This window comes from Pseudopipra pipra, chromosome 13 (genome assembly GCF_036250125.1).
Source record: "Pseudopipra pipra isolate bDixPip1 chromosome 13, bDixPip1.hap1, whole genome shotgun sequence".
NCBI classification, from domain to species: domain Eukaryota; kingdom Metazoa; phylum Chordata; class Aves; order Passeriformes; family Pipridae; genus Pseudopipra; species Pseudopipra pipra.
Window position 1 is genome coordinate 13,480,323 of NC_087561.1, and position 13,009 is coordinate 13,493,331.

Below are 13,009 nucleotides of genomic sequence, written 5' to 3' on the forward strand. Positions count from 1 at the left end.
CTCCGCATCGTCCCTGGGGCCTCATCCTGCCCAGGCTGCTGCCCCTCACAAGGATGACTTGCACTACACTTAAAATAGGCTGCAACATGGATTACTGAGGAACAAATGGGAAGAGATTGCCTCTATGTGGGAAGGGAAAGATTGTGCAGCTCAAAAAAAAAAAAAAAAAGAGAAAGAAAAATGGTCATATGATACTTAAGGATAAGGTACAATACCTGTAATCAAGTTCTACCCAAGGTCTTCTGTCAGCATTAGCTTTCAGGAAGTGTGCAGTGAATTCAAACAGACCATTGACATAATTATGAAAAACAATGACTTCCCAAAGGAATTGTAACACTTGCCTCATTGACATCCAGCACCATAAACTAATAATCTTTAAAAGGTACATAAGCCCCAGGTTTTACCACACCAGGTACCCCATGCAATCACCAGCCAATATGTGAATCCAAATGATCAAGGCTGAGACACTTGCAAAATGTTATGTAACTCATAATAAACTTAGTATGGATTTCTGTCTGTGCTAAAGGACTTGGAAGGAAGACAAACCAACCAGAAAAGCATAGAATCATTAGGAAAGTGTAGCAAAAGTAATCTCTGGAATTATATCCTGCACCAGTCAGTTCAAGTGGAACAACACTTGAAGGAAACCCAGCAGAATTACTGCTCATACTAGAACATATCAGTCTGAGTAAATAGCATATGAATTCTTATATAAGGGCACTTGAAAAGGGAAAGTAGGAATATCCATCAACCACTAGCACAGAACTTCACTTCCATTATCTTCATCTCATTAGGAAAGAATGTTAATATGTCTTCAAAACAATTAATTCAATACTAATTGGGACTGAGGAAGCTCATTCTATCTTTTATCCTAATACTGGTAGTTAAAAGGTGATTTTAATTGGCATAGTAATCAGATATAATGAAGAGCAAAACTGTTTCTGATTAAATAACATTTGCATCAGAATTGCTGTTTGACACTTTTCAGCTCCCAGAAAGCTCTCCCCCGTTCTTCTTTTCTCTCTGTGGTTCAGATATGCACAGGGAAGCAATGCTGCAAGGATTTTGCAGATGTTTAATCAGGTAGAAGTCATAAAGGACTTTTCCTCAGAATTCATCTCCCACAATGAGAAAGAATAGTTCATGATTTGAACTGTGAAACTTAAGGAGTGTGGGTAAGGAACTTAAATCTTTCTATTCCTCCAATACTTCACCAGGAATCCTGGCACACAGAAATACTTTACTAGTCTGGGAAATATAACAAAGATGTGTCAATAAAAGCAGACTGAAAACAACACCAAATATTCCCGAGCCCTACAGCTACACCTGAGGAGGGGGAGCAGCAGAACAGAGTCCAACAGGTGCTGGAATGTCTTGCTCTGGTTTTGACTGCACCCCAGCTCACAGGAAGGGAGGTGCAGGCACAACATAACGGGAAATATGCATTAATAATAAAAATCTTTAAAATGGAAGTTATAATATTAAGCAACAAATCTCACAATAAATTATTTTAAGGGGTAGTTTTAAATCAATATTATATATATATATATATAAATAATTTAAAATTTATTCTGAAAAACATTAATTCAAGTAAATAGAGTTCCATGACAATGTAACAATTTACTTCTCTTGGCGAAACTCACCTAATGCTGACAATTTTGATACCTTTTTTGAATTGTGATTTTTACAGAGTTTTTCAAGATTTTTACATTAATCTTTACATATTTTGGAATATTTATCAGTTTACATGTAGTATTTATGCGGCATCTCAGTTATACAAAGCACAAAACCACCAAATTAAGTAAACCAGTCTTCAAAATTGTGGCAGCTCTGAGGTTACTTCATCACTGGCTATTATTCAGGGCAATTCTTGATTCTGGCCACACTGAATTTCTTGCAATTACATCAAGAAACTGGTATTAATTCTAACATTTAATTATAACTAATCTAACCGAATCTGGATTCTCCAGTGGCCTCAAAAAAAGTTGTCACTGAATGGCCAGGTAACAAAAAAACCCCAAAAACTTATTACAGAACTACACACTAAAAGGCTGGAAAATGTAGGAACGCTATTGCTCTGACCTCAAAGGCTGTAGCAATATGTTAAAATGTTATTCTTGAAGACACAGCTAGAGAAATAGCTGAAAGAGGGTTAGGCTGAAACACCCCTTTGGGTGAAAATCACCTTGTCAAAATGACAGCTTGAGAGGACATCTGCCTCCTTCCTCTAAGTCTTCTGTGTCACATTCACTTAGACAAATTTACAAACTATTTATATAAGCAGGAATGAGCACACAGAAGAAGATGCATTAAGAAAAAAATTAGTTACTTGGCAAATAAGTCAATTGAATATCAATGTCATAGAATACAGTGGGGATGAATATATCTCCCTCCTACTACCATGGCACTAGAGTTGTACTATGCAAAATGGATAATTAAATATATTTAGAAAGTGGAAAAAAAATTTAGAAGTATTAAACTAATTTACTAATTTGGTGTCCCAGGTTTAGAAACATCGGTCATTTAAATGGCAGTTTTGGTGCATTGGGCCTTGTACAGTTATTCACATATCTGCATTTTCAGTGAAAGAGGCTACAATGCAAAACTAAACTTTAGTTTTATCTGTTGATAAGAAAAGTCTTTCATGACGAAAAAATGCTATCAAGTGTACTGAGGTATCTGTGCCACTGTCAGCTGTGGTCTGCTCCTCACTTGTTTAAAAAGTTAAGGGATGGAGACACATATGTTCTCCTCTACTGAGCTAAGGCAGTTAAAGAGTTGGGAGAGCTACAGCCCTTAAACACAGACCAGTTCACTGACAACAGAATCTAAGTGAGCTTTTCACACTTTGTAACAGCTAATAAAACATATTGGCTCACATTGTCTTAAGTGGTAGTTTAAATAGCCTCTCTCACTGTATCTTGAAGCACACTGGCAGAGGGAAGGGTGATGAGGGGATATTTAGGTGGCTCTTTCCCACTCACAGAAAAGGGCCTGTCCATATTACTATGGACTTTTTTTTCAGTGGGTGAGGTGAGAGATATTAAAGATTAGTCAAATGCCCGTAGAATGCATTAGAAAAGTCTCATTAAAAATCTCCACCAACTTGACTTCATAAAAAAAAAGACAATGTGTTTAAAAAAAAAGACAATGTGCATTTAAATTTTATGTTTTGTTTATAGTTAAACTGAAATTGGACTAATCTTTATATGCTCTGATATTAAGGTTTGTTACCTATACAAAGCAACAGAGTAATTCACTAAAACTTATCCCAAAGTGTATTCCATGCAGTGTCACTGTCAGTTCAAGCAAGGCCAAAAATAACAGGATTTGTGGTGCCACTGCAGAAAACCTCCAAAAACCAAACAGCATTTTTCCATGAGTATGGGCCTGTTAAGTGAATAACAAAGAGAAGTGTTTTACAGCTGGGTCAGATAAGCAAACTCACAGAAACTGAACAAAAAACTGCAAGGAATCTCTTGCACAAATGCAAGTTTTGCCACCTCTACTTGCCTTCTAGAGTCAGACAGGTAAAAAACAAAGCCTGTGTTCTACAACCTTCTGGAAATATGCACAACATCAATATCAAGCCCATTCCATTCCTTCTTTTTCACTTTCTCCTCTCTTAGGGTGGCCCCATGCGAAATGCAATATTCTCACAGCTGACAAGTCTAAACACATTGCTTTTTATCATGCTGAAATGTCACTCTGAACTTAGACTCTAAGCTCAACCAGATTTTCCAACTCCTAATAGGACTATTGGGAGAACATTCATTATAACACAGAGCCCCCAAGCCCAAAAAGAAAGACATTAGTTGCCACAATACCTTGATTACAGAGTTGTTTACAGAATGAAATGAACAACAAAGCAGTAAGATCCTCCTTCTTGGAAGTAAACCCATATGAAAAAAGAAAGTCAATTAACTGCTACAAATGAAAAAAAGCCAATAACTCACAACAAAACACCTTGAAAGGAACGTGACACATAATGTGACAGATATGGAATTACAGGATCAGGTAGGCTGAAACAAAACAGAGTTTTCAATTTTGAAAAAATTACCTTTTTTTCAGCTTTCCAAACTTTCAGCAAGCATTTCTCACATTGATCAGAAAGAGCCTTCGGTTTGTTACTGCTGACTTTGTTTTTCTTTTAACAAAGCTCTCTGTTAAAAAGGATGCCTCACCTTTGTTCATATCAATCAACTGCTGCTTCTTCTTCTGTCTCTCCAGCCTCTCTCGCTCAGCCTTCTCCTTTGCCAGTTTGGCTCTCTTTGTTTTCTCCTCCAATTCTCTTCTTTTGTTGTTCTCTTTTAATGCCTCCTGCATTAGGATAAAATGAACATGAGCATATATATACTGAGGAAAATAAAAATAACCTTGTTAGTACAGATTTACTGTGCTATTTATTGGATGTATTTACATCCAATGAGGGGAAAAAACAGGGACTGGCAACTAAATACTTCAAGCATCTTCAGAAATCTTTGAGGTACCATATTATCTGTACACTTTAGCATTATTAATCAGAAAAAAAGAAAATTGAAATAGCTTTGCATTATGGTGAATGAAAAAATTTCAAGTTTTTCAGCACCAGCATGTCTGTACTTTTTCCCTACGAAGGCTGGAAGTCTAGCTTAAACCTGTATCCTCATGCTAGGAGGGATGAGTAGGGATTAAGCCAAGTTTCCACTGTATTGTACTTCAATTACAAGTAACTGAGACTCAGTTGTTAGAATTTAAGTTACAACTCATCAAAAACTTTTGTTTAAATAGCCAGTCTGGATCACTTGAACATATAGAACACACCCAAAGAAATGGAAAACAGTTGAATTTGTAGATTACAACTCTAAAGTCTCTGATTCAACAGGTTATACAAACTAGAAAATTATAAACTACAACATATAATGTTGCTAGGTTGAAAAAAAAACCACCAAAACCAAAAACCAGAAAGCAACCAACTACTTCCCATGATGTTGCCTGCATCTGGTCTGGAAAATATCCTCCTTTTCCAAAGGAGGTCAATGTTTGCCTTGTTTCCTACACAATGTGATCATGCTCTAAAAACCAGAAAAAACATATATGATCCCAAACACAAACAATGAAGATGATTTCCTTGGGGATGTTTTTGTAAATATCCAAGACAATATATAATTTATTATTTCACAAATAAAGTTTCCTTAAGTTTGGGGCAGACATTAATTACATAGTTCTACTCAGTCTTCAGAAATGACATTTCAAGTGTTTATAAATGAAACAGAATCATTTAGGTTTGAAAAGACCTCTAAGATCATTAGTCCAACTCTTAAATCAGCACTGTCACACTCACCACTAAATCAAGTGTCACATCTGCATGTTTTCTGAACACTTCCAGGGATGGTGATTCCACCACTTACCTGGACAACCTGTTCCAATGCCTGACCACCCTTTCAGTGAAGAAATTTTTCCTAATATCCAATCTAAACTTTCACCTTACTGTGCACACACAAGGAAGAAATGATGGACAGCGACATCAATCATCAGTCCTACCTAAAGCACCTTTAAATGTTATGACATACAAATTATATCAGCACTTGGTAATCCAAGACTCCCAAATGCTTCCAAATAAAGAATATTCATTCAGGCAAGGGACACCATGTTTTAGTGTGCATATGCCATTTCTAGAGTTTCCTGAGGTAAAATCCTACATTTCACCCCTTCTTTCACAGCTGACACTGTTTTAAAGATGCTGGTACTACAGTTAGCAGTGATGGTACTCGTGGCCCAGCTTTAAAATTGGACTAAGAACTGCATTCACTGCACTATGAGAGAACCAACTGCATTGAGAAACACCTTTTCTTTCAGAAAAGAGAAAAGAGAATTAAAGGGCAAAATCAATGTTTTATCCCTTTTGATTTTGGACATTCTGTCTCTGCACATTCAATCACACTTGACAGAGATTTCATTTTACTGCAACTTCACAGGCTGTAATAGAAGTAAATGCCCACAATCTTATGAGAGAAAGCAAATATGAAATGTCATGGCTGCACTAGTAGCCCACTAGCCATTGACAGACTATGATTAGATCATAGATTCTGTCACAGGAAGACTACAGCAGGCTGAACTCAACAAGCTCTAAAGTTATTGTATCTGGAAATTCACTCTGAGCCAGGCTGTACAAGTTCTAGCTGAGGGAAGATTTTGTGGAAATTCAGACTGCAGTTCATAAAATACAATGGATACCAAGGATGATTAGAAAAAAAGTCATTTAAAATAAAGGTCCAATCTTCTTGAAGAATAGTAAGATAACAACATACTGATCACTCTGTGTGAGAGTGCTTATCTTTATCTACCTACACCCATCTACCACCTGGAATGTACTTGTTTGTTATTACTCTCCACCAAGCAGTTGGACTCTTGACCATTTCTTATTTCTTATATCATTTACTACTGTACCGACAGCTGGAAAAAAATAATTGGCAAAAACATACTCCCACTGGTTTTCAAGTTATGTGCTGAAAGCAAAATAAAATCTATATTCATCTATATTTATAAACATATTTTATATCTGAATTAATATTGCTAACAGATTTGATCATAGCTTCTCAAAGCTGATTGAAGATGACTGTAAATAAATGTGAAGAGAATTTTGACTCATATGTAGAGTGGTTTCTACAGCATTTGCTCTGCCTGGATTATACCACCAATCCTTTAAGTTGCATTTTCTACAGTTTCACTGCAAAGGGTTATTTTTCTCTCTCATGTGGCTTTGAATACTTTATTATTAAGTATTTCCTCTTTCTTTAGACCTCAGGACTGCGGATAAGTCAAACAATATTTAATACAAATGGGACATCATTCTGCACCTGCCTCACAACAGTGTTATTTGGGCCCCACCAATCTGAAGTTAAGCATTAAGTAAAGTCAAAAGAGACCTGGACATCATCTCATGCTTTCACCTGTTTTTCTTTTGGCATGGTTTTTTACTTCTCTATACCTTTTCTCTTCCAGACTCCTGAGTTTCAGTGGATTTCTTTTAATATAGAACAGTGCTATTATCAGATTATTTTTTCAGTATCAAAAGTCATGGATACTCTTTTTGTGTAGGTTTGTAGGCCAAATTACCTCAAAAGATAGAGATCAGTTTGAATACCGAAAAAAATAGCTCTGTAACCCACATTGCTTTTAAAAGACGGGAAAAAAATCAGCAATTCTGTTACTGCAATGTAGCTCAACAGTGACAAAGTACTTACTAGTGTTCATAGGTATTTACTACACAACTAGATTTATTCCCTAATTAAAGGATAAAACTAAACCAATCTAACAGTTACAAATCAGACAAATGTCACAGAGCAAGAGGTCATCCATGGGTAAGAATAAAAGCCTTCCCAACAGCTTTGGAAAACATTTGAAAAGCATTCATCCAGATACTGTCTTTTCAAAACATGTAAGTGTATGCAAAAAATAATTTTCAAGTGAATCTCAACAGAAAGAAATATTTAAATGTATACAACTCCTTTTTTTTGATGTACTGTTCACAACCCTCTGTTTTCTTGGTTGGTGCAGAAGGCCATGCAGTTTTCCTAATTCAATAGCAAATTAAAAGTTAAAGAAAGTTTGATTGTGGGTTTGTTTTGTTATAATAAAAACAAAACCAAATTATTGTCTCTCCTAGCAGAAAAATAGATTCAGCAAGGAATATTATCTCTTTTTAAATGAGTTAGTTGAAGAGGCACATAGTTTGATGTTCCCCCTTGTGTTTATTAGGATTCACTGAAGTACAGCTCTTGCACTCAGGACTGCCAGTTTACAGCTTGGCTTCCTTAAGAAGCAAATAAAAAATTAATGCAACTCCTGCATTCTGTACATATCTTAAGTTTTGACAGACAAACATATTCACACATCGACATGGTTGTAAATAGACTCTCAAAGGTAAATTATTAAAAACAAGAAGAAAGAAAACAAACTGTGGTGCACAAATCTCCCCGGATATTAAAGATGCAGTTGGCTACAAAGCGGTCATGCACCAATAATGAAGGCTGCCTGTGATCCCTCAGGCCTTCCCTAAATTTGCCTTGCAACTGCAAAATATGTCAGCTGAAGTTCCAGGAAAATAATCTTTTTCAGCCGTAAGTCGTTAGAAACAACAAACTCAGATTAACTGGAAGTTAATCTACAGAAATAGAGAGAGTTAAAATACAGCAGATTGTGCAATCAGTTTACATGTAAAAGAAAGATCTTTTGGTATTCCTTGGAGGATAACACATTTAAATACATTGCTATCCTTATGAAAATAATGGAAAAGAGATGTAATGAGCTGGTATTAAAGAAGAGCAGACAAATTGAATTTCCTGATGGGTGGCCATGAAATGGTAAGTAGGAAAGATTACGTTTGGGACACTGCCCTGTGCTTTGTGCATTGGGGCCATCACATGTGACAGGGAATGTCTTTGACATGCCAGCACAGATTAAGGGCTTGGCAAGTGTAACTCTGCTGTCTGCTCAGGTAGGGAGAAGGGGTTTGCTGCTGGCTCATCAGTTGGGTTGCAAAAACACTTCAAACTGTCTAGTGATGTAAGGTAGAAGAATTTTGCAGTGTTTACTGGTCCAAGTTTAAGACTTCCAAGGAAAAGCTGTATTGTATGACTTAATTACTCAACTGTATGTGTTTGAATGATTACTAAACAGCCCACAAGTGGACAGATTTGGGAGCTGTTTTACCAGCTCCTTTCAATCAATATTTGGATAGCAGAATAAACAGGAATGCCTAATTCTGGTTATTCCTGAAAGAGACACAGAGCTGAAAAACAAATATTAACAAAACTGTATAACTGTCTTTATTTAAAAAAAAACAAAACAAACCAACTTAAAATCACCAATGTTGGCTGTTTGGGTACAATCTGAAAAGAGAAACCAAGGTCCAGAGCAGAGGAATTACCATTATGTTCCAAAGCAATCTTTCTGGATCAAAGAGGAGACAAATAAATATTTTGGCATGTGAAGCCTTGCATCATCATGTGAGCACAGTCATTTAGACTGTTTAACAAAAATTCACTCTATGGTAAATCTGCAAGAACTGTTCATACAAAAGCCTAAATCCAGTAGAAAAAGTCAATTACTCTTTTAAATAGCAGGACCTTGAATATGTGTGTAAGGTTTCCAAGTTGCTGGCTAGAAATTCTTGACAGATTTTAATAGAGGCTGTGAGAATTACATGCAGTGTAGTGTATAAAGACAAAGTATTTCAACAAGAAAATAAAGCTGCCTGTGTTAGAAAGATATTGCAGGCTTCCTTACACTCCTGTGTGGTGGACTACTGGAAGGAAGCATTGTAGTGGTTGTGTGGCATTATACTCCAAAGAAATAACAAATGTGAGAAAACCCAGCACTGAAGGGATACACTTATACAGCTGCAATTTCTTTCTGGAGGTTTCTTACACCTTTCACTTTGTGCTTCACATTGCGCTTTGACAGGATTATCCAATTCTATTAGCTTGCTTTGGATTTCCCTAAACGTGATAAGCAAGCAAATATGAACTTAAGGAAGTGAATGAGCTATAATTTACCACAACATCAGCAAGCTAATTGAAGCTGCAATAATGCAGTGATCTATCCGAAATCACAATTAAGACAAACATGGATTCCAATTATCAAATTATCTTAATAAAATACATGAACAAACAGAATGATGAGGTTAAGACTATATATGTGAAATGAAACTGTGGAGATTTTAGAGAGAAGTCAGATTCCTTCTAACACATGACAGCTTTTCAGAAATATGTGGAGCTGCAGAGATATTGACATCTGTAGCCTGTAAATGTCTTCTATGGAAGGGTCTCTTCTAGACTTAAAGCCATGCCAAAGGGAGTCAGAGCAAATAAAAAAGCCACTGGTTTACAAGAGCTTTTCAACAGCTTAAGTATTACAACAGTCAAAATCCCAAACTATGCCTTGTTTTCAGAGTGAAATGAGGATTCAAAATCCTCATTTAAATACTATAAACTTCCAAGATAATGTCTGGAAATGCTGACGTTAGTCAGTTGGACTTACTGTTATCAGCTGAATATCAAACAAAAAATTCTGAAGGAAGGCTTTTAATCCTGTTCCCTTTCAAGATCAGGAAATTTAACTTCATGATTTTCTCTAGACTATGTTTTCCCATATAACTTTTGAAAACATTACTTAATCAGTGGCATCACTACCATGAAATACGACATCTAGTGGTTTTACCCGATCCTGAAAGGCACCCATATCACCAAAGAAACAAATTAGACAGGCCAGAACAAAATCCCAAGCCCATCTATGCTGCCTGTTATTTCTACACTTGCCAATCTTAAAGTGCTTGCCAACTTGGTGTACTTTGATTCAGTTTAATTTCTTTTATTATTATTTATTTTTACATCTTTTAGAGAGCTTCCAAGAGAAATGTCATCCTTGTGTTTTATATCATGAACAGAGTAAGTGCTTATGCAGCAGCACTAACCTTTTGTAAATAAAGTTGAGTTACCTCTCCTACGTGAATCCTTTTGCTTCCGATTCCACTTCTTGTAAACTTTCATAGCCTACACCTAATTCCTGTTTTTTTCAGTATAACGATTAAAAATAATTCTTCTCAGCACTAGCTGGATGTATACATTCAGATGAGAATTTAGAGAGCTTACAAAAAGGTTTGTGTTTCATTTTTTGGGACAGATGGGAGGAAGGGCTTGCTATATACTGCCTGTTAATAAGGACAATGTTTCACTTTTGATACTACCTCTTGGGAAATTTCGCTGAAGAAAATACTTCTTGCTCATTATTCTTCATTTTTTCATAGCTTCCTGCTAGCTGGAAACTGTTATCTTTCAGACTGCATTAAAGAACTGTTACTTTTTAGGCAGAAGGGACAAACTGTATTCCCAGACAAATAACCAGGGAGAACAATGAATAAATAGAGCCTTTCTTTTAAACCACTCCTGAATTACAAACTCAATTTACAAGTTTGAAAGCTGGGAATTTAGCCTGACTATGCATCGTATTTCATAGTAAATCAGATGTTTATTATGTATTTATTTATGTATTGTATATTCATTGATTTATATTACTGTAGCCAATGACCTGCTGTATTCAAGGGACATTTCAAACAAGCCACAGGAAAAAGACAAAAAAAACATTCCTGAGTCATTCAGCTTGAAACTTACTTTGAAGTAACTTACAAGCAAACAAATATTAGAAAGAAGAAAAGGTCTTACAGGTACATTTATACTCAAGATGCTGAATCCTCTGTGGTGAAAGTTGTTTCTTATGAAGGCAACATAACAGATGTTTTGTTTCCTGGCTGGTACAGGGCATCAATCTTATAAAATCTTGAAAGACCAGAGTAGTGGTCACCAATAAAAATTTTTCAGTTTACTGATCATTTAATATATCTTATCATTTTGGGGAGATTTCCACTTTCTGGCTCCTGTATTACAGGGTTACTGTAACAGATCCTGGTCACACAGTGCCCATCAATCAACCGTCAGTGTTGATACAAAAGGGCAGTTTATTTCACTGGTCTTTTACCAAAAACCCATCTCTCATGCTGCCACCTGATGAGTTACTCACATCTGCTTAAATATTTACTTATACTAGAATACAACCCTTTTGCTCCTAGTACATTTATAACATAATTTAAAGATTTAATTCCTTATTCAAAGAGTTGAATTTACATAAATGTGAGGGAAGCAGGCACCACTGATAAAACTATCTACTAGATATAAAAAAAAAAACCACTTCACTGAACAAAAATGCCTCTTACTGCTTCAAAAACAGCTTTAATTTTTAGACTCAAAATTCACCTTTAAGACTATCTGCAATATAGGGAAGTCCACAGAGCAAACAAAATTTGAAATATTTAAAAACTGTATAACAAAAAAGAACTTTTCCTACCTAATGCTAAAGTACATATTTCATACAACTTCCATGAAGCACACAATCTGATTTAAAGAATGTTTATGTCCGTTTGCAAATGCAGGCATGACAGATTTGGTGGATGTTTTTCAATATTCTACCATCAACAGAATCAAACATTCAGAAAGTGAGAGCTTAAAAATATTACAGGTCACTTGATACAAACTGTGAGACAGCAAGTTAAAGTAAAGAACCCAAACAGAAAAGAATAAACTGGCATCTTGCTTCAGGCAACTGATTAATCATTATTTGATAAGAGCCTGAAACGATATCAAGCCAAAATATATCAGGTTGCAATTGTCCTCAAGGACAATCAAAATTTGTGTTTACTTTCAATGGAATAAAGGATTAAATGAGTAAAAATCTGAAAAATATTTCTTCTTTAGAAAGTCCTAAATATAAAAGAGATGATATTATCCAGTGGACTTACTATTTTAACTGCCTGTTTTTTCTTTTCCTCCTTCTGGGTTGAATTTTGACTCATGTTCCATTGGCAGAGGAAAGTCCTGCTGAAGTGCTTTACTTACAACCTAAGATTCACCTCCTTAATTATGGTGAGGTTATCAAGACATACTTCAGCACAAAATCAGAGAAGTAAATGAAGAGAGAGGTGACACAAGCACCAGGACAAATCTGTTTAAAAGCTCACTTCAAAGTTTTAAATATTCTACCTAATCTTAAAACAAAATTAAAAAAAAAGGGATTGAGCAAGGATCAGCACAGCCATGAGAGGCCTGTGAGGGACACGATGTCTGACTGCAAGAGGGGGAACGTGATGCACACTTTATTTCCTTGTCTCACTGCACCCCTGGCTCTAATTACATTTCCTGCAAAAATGGTTAGAGAAGCCTGGGGACAAAATGGGAGCAGATATAGAATAATAAATAAATAAATAAATAAACTCTGTTTCTTCTCTCTGCATCTCTAGGCCAATTCCCTGTATTGCAGCTCAGTGAACTGAACAGGCTCACAAGGAGTGTTTGGTCAGAGGGGCTCTAAGTTTATTTGGGAATTTGCAATTGTACAAAGGGCAGTTTCCATGGTGTCACTTAGACTGTCAACTCCCTACACAACACTTTCTTCCTGCTCCTGACATATCAGAACA

At 36.0% G+C, this 13,009-nt stretch overlaps 1 protein-coding gene across 6 annotated transcripts in view; it reads right to left on the reverse strand.

Moving 5' to 3' along the window:
• The window catches only part of DIAPH2 (diaphanous related formin 2), a 199,554-nt gene that overhangs the window by 65,144 nt on the left and 121,401 nt on the right, over positions 1–13,009 (reverse strand). For all 6 annotated transcript variants that reach the window (XM_064670108.1, XM_064670109.1, XM_064670106.1 and 3 more), the window contains one exon: positions 4,185–4,320. In XM_064670108.1, coding sequence (XP_064526178.1) covers positions 4,185–4,320 — 136 coding nt within the window. The remainder of the gene's footprint in view (positions 1–4,184; positions 4,321–13,009) is intronic.